The following is a 6,529-nucleotide window of genomic DNA, read 5'->3' as shown; positions in this document are numbered from 1 at the left end:
ATTAAGACAAAAAGCAATTATATTTAAAACCATTAAACAACATAGAATGAAAAGAAATGCAACACAAAGATGGCATTTATATCTAATAATAGCAAAATAATGCTGTCTGTTTATATAAATCAAACATTAACCACAAAAAAATCTCAATCTGGTCCAAATATGTGTCAGCATGTTATATAATCAGTTCTCTGATTTGAATATGCAAATCAGCTTACTTCTTTAAATGTGACAGTTCATCTTTGTGATCTGAACAGACATCTGAACTCTGGAAACAAAGGCTATCGTTCTGGTTTAAACTTCACATACACCATGTTTAAAAAGTTTATTTTATTTGTACTTCTGAACGTTTTACCACGTAAGTCACCACAAACAACAACAGTGCAAAAATGTAACAATATACTTTCTTTACATGTAATATTGTTTCTTTTTCCACAGGTTTTGAATGTCAGACATTCACTCAGTCTGAAGCAGTGGTTAAAAAACCAGGAGAGTCTCACAAACTTACATGTACAATAACTGGATTTACTTTCAGCAGTATCAGACTGAGTTGGATCAGACAGAGCCCTGGAAAAGGACTGGAGTGGATTGCATACATTGACACAGCTAGTTCTCCAATCTCCTATTCCCAGTCAGTTCAGGGAAGGTTCACAGTGTCCAGAGATGATTCCAGCAGTCAACTGTATCTACAGATGAACAGCCTCAAGACTGAAGACACTGCTGTGTATTACTGCGCTAGAGAGTCACAGTGAATGAGTTCAGTGTCAAAGCAATACAAAAACTACTTCCTCATTCACATATGGTGATGGATATTGACTGATCAACCGCATTCCATCGCATAGAAATATTCAATTATAATGCACATTCTACCTTTGTTAGGTTGTTAATAAAAATGTACAATATTCAATTTCATGTGTTTCCAATACAACACTGAGTCTTTGTGTTAGCAGAGCTATGTTTGATTTATGCATGCAAACTGTGAAATGCTGTGATCTGTTCTCAGCCATTCATGATGCTAACATTAGCTCTAATGCTACTATTAGCTGGTGCATTTCTTCTTCATAATGCATTTCTGTTGCAATAATTCACGTAAGGTCGTAAGAAAATGTTTTGTTGTATTTTTATAGTAAGACTTTTGATAAATAAGGGCTAAATGCATACTGAGACTGAAGTGAGATAGCAGCTTGGTGGCTCTGTAAAGCTTGAAATACCACAACAAAGGCTGATAAAGGTGGAATAAAAGCAAAAGAATAATGATAAAAGAATAATGCGGATAATGTGTCATACCTGGCAGAGGTGTGAAAGACTCGTTTGATGAGAACAATAGAACCATGAATCGGGGAGTTTTCAGAGACAAAAACACAGACAAAGCACACAGGAGTGTTTACATGTGAGATCTTACATAGATGACAAGTGCCATAAATCAATCAGATTAGCCTTCTCTAAAAACACACATGACATGGCCTTAAAAAATATTTCATAAAATTCACAGTTTTACAGATTAGATTATGAAATTTTCGTATGAAGCTTTGGTAGACTTGTGGCTTTAGCTACACTGTATTTCTAAACTCATATCCTACATCAACAATTTTTTTAATACATTTAAAAAATGTTTTTAATATTTTTATTTTTGTTTTATGTTTGAGCTTATATATCTCTATTATCAAAATTATGTATCTAGTCAGAAAGAATCATGAGCAGAAATATTTTAATTTTGGGTATGTCATTTCTGTCTCCATGCCAAAAAATGGGGGGTGACTGGTAAGGGGTTAAACTGCAGTGGCTCATGACCTAACCACTTGTTACTGAACAACATTCAAGGTGACAATATGCATCACATAATTACTAACTAAATAGTATCACGTGAGCAGGAGGACTGTTGATATCAGTCGAGTACAGCTGAGATTCAGCTGTAGGTTTGAAGATGCATGTTATCACAGCTGTGATAATATTCACAACAAAACAGTTTTATACAACAGATTTTGATTAATATTAAATTGATATTGAGTAATTTGACTTTTAGACACAGTGTTGCCAGTTAATCGCTCTGTCAACTAAAATTCTCCAAAAGAAAAAACTCCAAAAGAAATCAAGGCAAAATTAACCATTGCTTCTTTGTTGAAACACAGTTACTTCCTGAATCCTGAATAATTCAGGAGGGTTTTTGAATGAATTAGTTTGATAAATGACTCAAAGATTCACTCAAAAAGTCACTTGTTGCCACTTACTGTCATAACAATTTACCCTGGAGACAGAGTCACTGCAAAATCCACACCAATTAATGCACAGACTCATTCTGGAACGAAAAAAACACACGAAAAACAGACAAATCAAATACAAAAAAACAGAACATTACTGAATATTCTGAGTGATCAAACATAGAATCATCATATTTATTTCTCTTTTGAAAGCATAAAATCACTCTTACAGTGAATCAACAAATGGCTTTAAACAGTGTGCATAGTTCCTAATCATAAATGTTACAGTAATTACTTGAAGTAAATACTTTTTTAAAATAAAGTTCATCGTATAATGACATATTCTCAGAATTCTTGTCGTTTGAGCTTTTGGTCACCAGCTTTGACGACAGTTGTATATGTTCACAAGTAAATTTACAGTTGTATAATACTGAAATATGAATCAAATATTCTTCTACAAGAAGCAGCTTGTTCTCACTCGTCTCAAACTATGATCTCTTCATCTCTCTGGTTGTTGCTGCTGCCGGTGTAGCAGCGGCAGTTTTGTAATTTGACTACGCCACCCGAGACCTAACCTGGGGAACTGTAAGTAACCACCAAGACTGCTATAGAATTAGGCAATCAGGTTCAGGCATTGAACAAACAAAGAAATGGTTCCATACAAGAAAAGAAAATACAATTTTATTGATCAATTTCACAGCAAAAATAGTAAACACGCTGAAAGCTGACATCAGCATATTCCTAAAGCACCACACCCTGGGTAGAGTCAATACCGTATCACAATATATCAAAAAATAAACAGCAATCCAATGGAGCACTGACATGGAGTCTCTCACACACGCACACTCATGAAACCGTGCTTGAGGCTTACTGGTGGGCGACTCCAGCGACTCGTGCATGAGTATCCAAACAATCCACCCCAATGCACGTGAGCAACCACACCACCAGCACAGCAACGGTCACATGGTGAAGGTACCCACACTACACACCAAAGTGGGCCCACCACCTCGAGCACGCCGTCCCCACCGTCAGCACTCAGCTCCTCAACATATAACAAGAACAGAATAAACCAAATTAACTACAGATCATAATTTCACACCATAAATCAGACTAACACTACAAGGACCAAAAACTAAATAACTTTACCAATAAAGACAGTACTGATAAAGTAAACAAACAACAAAAAAATGAAATAATGTTACAAACAACAGTAAGGCTGACCAATGAAATAAACAAACAAACAAGACAAATGGAGTAAGCTTTAAGAAACAAAAACACACAACCCACTCAAACGATCACAATTGAATCACGTAACAAACACATGCATCCGTGGATAACTGAATCTGAGGGCAGATACTCAGTCGGCCACACAAGGGGCCTATGATGCAGTGTCTTTGAAAGATAAACTCAGTCCAGTAACTTGGACTCTGCAAAACAAAGTTCGCACATTGGGGAGACGTGCATTAACAGCACAAAGCAAAGCAGCAGCTGCCCCAGGGCATGCTGCAAACACTTCCTTGCTATGAGCAACAGCACGCTGACACACCAATCTCGCAGGCAATGCGCAGTCCGCAAGTCAGCAAAAGTTAACACTGTTCAAACCGATGGAAAATGGGATAGCCCCAACACAGCAAGGAATTCTGCGACACCACCACAAACTGGGTGAACCCAAACAGGGCGTCAAGCACTGCTAGGGGGTACGTTCGAGCTATAACCTCCTCCTCCTGACATGATTGGCCACCAAGAACACCACAAGCCAATCGCGAACTGAATAGAAAGGATAAAAACCAATGTAACAAAATGGGGTGGAGGGACTGGATTCAGGATTCATCCTCTTAATCTTCATAGCTTCTTTAGAGATGCTTCATGTGGCCTTCAGGTGCCTTACTGTGCCCAGAAATGGTTTGAAATTATCAGTAATAGAGACAATGTGTAGGCATGTAGACCAGTGAGATATTCATGAATATCCTAGTTAAAGGACATATAAATGCTAAGATTTCACAACACAACAGGTAAAAAAAGGGTAGGCTATAATGTTTTCTTTCCCCTGAAAGTCATTTTAAGATGCAAAAAACAAACAAACAAACAAACAAATGAACAAAAAAGGGATCAACACAAACACTAAAATTTTAATAAAAAATCTGAAAGTATATATAATTTAATAACATATAGCCTAGTTTGATATATTAATTGAGTGATTGATTGCATGTGGTCGGAGATTCCCGTGTTTACCAACACAGTCTCACTCTCTACTCGTCAAATGTCTGACGCATGGTCAAGGGATCTGGCGTCACTTTTTTGACGCACTGGGTATACCTTTGGCGTTATTTTTCAACGTGCAGGTTAGTCCGATAGACTTCTATAGAGCTCAGCAGCGTTTAAATTTTACGTCTTGGGTCAGCACACCGCAACGAGACTAAATAAATAAAAATAAAAAAAGAATAGGCTACAAAAAATTATATATGACAGAGATCGTTTTATCTGGCCCTCCAACTTGTTTTTGAGGTTTAAAAATCCTCGCAATCTGACATCAAAGTGTTCTCTGTGCAAAGGTTTAGCGCGTTCATCAGTGGTGAGTTTAACAACACTCAACTGCAGGTAAAACAGCATTCAGCGGTGAGTTTGACCAAAGCAACGCTCAACTGCAGGAAAAACGGCATTAAAAGGTGAGTTTAACAACGCTCCAAGGCGCGTGCAAGTAAGCAGTTTAACCGTTTTCTTACAACCCATTCTCGCTTATCGCTTATTCATAGTTTATCACTATGAAATCACGTTCAAGAAGTCTCATTCAGCACACATCGCGATACTTGCCATCAGTTTACATGTGCCACAGGTTAGGTGAGTAGATGTAAATTCGCTCTTTTAATGTCTGTTATAAAATGTATTCTGTCTTTATTAATCAGATTAGCGCCGTATTGTTTACCCGCTGTATTATATCAGTCATCCGAGGCTGTCTTTGAGTTTCATTGCGTTTAACTAAATGAACACACCTGCTAACTAGTGTGATTAAACTCTGTCGGTCACGTGACGTGCCATAGACTTTCAATATATTCATTTCAGGTTCAAAGATGTAAATTTGTAGTAAAATCATGGTAACCACGACACGTACAACAGTAACAAATTACATTTGAAGTTAAAACCCAGGAACGGGCCATTTACCATGTTTTTACCACAGTAACTGTAGTTTTACTATGGTATATTAATAATCAATACTACAATAATCATCAAACTAACTATGGTTGTACAACTGTAATGGTCGTTTTTTGATGTGCTTTTATATGACAGATATCACAGTAATCACATTTACAGTACCATGCTTTTGATCCCTTTTTATGTAAATCCAAAAAAAGTAAATAAATAAAAGGACACATTTTTCCCCTCTTGCAGTTCATTCATATCAGTTTATATTTTAAATTTTTTGCTCACAAAACATTATTCAAATTCTGTTTATAATTCTATTTTATTCTACCCCCCCCCCCCCACCTTTCATATTTTTATTATTTATTTATTTTTTTTAGCTGAAAAGATGTAAAGGAAGCAGTCAGCCCAGTGGTGTTTCTGAAGAGGTATTCCTTCAGAAATGGAGAAGACAGAAAGCTGCGGAGGCAGACATTTTCAGCAGTAAGTCTGTGATAGTTTGACCTTTTTATCAAACTGCTGTTATAAATTGCACAGCATTTGTTGTTTCTTAAACTGTTGCACTGTCCAAATAGCCACACTTGCCATCTTTGCACCTGACCACTTGATAATTTTTTTTTGACATATTTCCTGTGTTTAGCCCAAGTGTTCGAGTGAGCATGATGACCACAAGTGTGTGTCGAACTTTTCATGACCTGATGACCTGATGACAGTGGTTCCCAATCCTGGTCCTGGAGAACCCCAACACTGCACGGTTTTGGTGTCTCTCTTATCTGACAAACACACTTTTGAGGTCTTGGAGTCTTCACTGATGAGCTGATGAGCTGAATCAGGTGTGTTTGAACAGGGAGACATCTCAAATGTGCAGCGTTGGGGTTCTCCAGGACCAGGATTGGGAGCCACTGCTTTATGGGACACACTTTGTAAAAATTGATATGTAATAGTGATTTTGACCACAGGAAGAACAGCAGTCATATGTATATGAGATAGCTGATTGTTGGATCAATAAACAACAACAACAACAACTTAAGTGTTTAGAGTTTTAGTTTTTTTATTTTATTTATTTATTCAACTTTGCATTTTAAAATAAATTCTAAATCTCAATTCATTAGTCCCTATTAGAGGACAATTTAATTTTTGGTGCTTCTAATTAAGTGAATAAAAGCAGTTGCAAATGATGTACAAAATAAATATAC

At 36.9% G+C, this 6,529-nt stretch overlaps 1 gene segment (V, D, J or C); it reads left to right on the top strand.

Annotated features, from left to right (window-relative positions):
• The first annotated feature begins 256 nt into the window (after positions 1-256).
• Positions 257-888, top strand: LOC132147206 (Ig heavy chain V region 914-like). The segment is given in 2 exon segments: positions 257-355; positions 436-888. Coding segments are annotated over 2 exon segments (360 nt in total).
• Positions 889-6,529: the final 5,641 nt, after the last annotated feature.

Source organism: Carassius carassius, chromosome 1 (assembly GCF_963082965.1).
Source record: "Carassius carassius chromosome 1, fCarCar2.1, whole genome shotgun sequence".
In the NCBI taxonomy this organism is placed as follows: domain Eukaryota; kingdom Metazoa; phylum Chordata; class Actinopteri; order Cypriniformes; family Cyprinidae; genus Carassius; species Carassius carassius.
The sequence above is the reverse complement of the archived record's forward strand: the minus strand, read 5'-3'. Positions and strand labels throughout refer to the sequence as shown.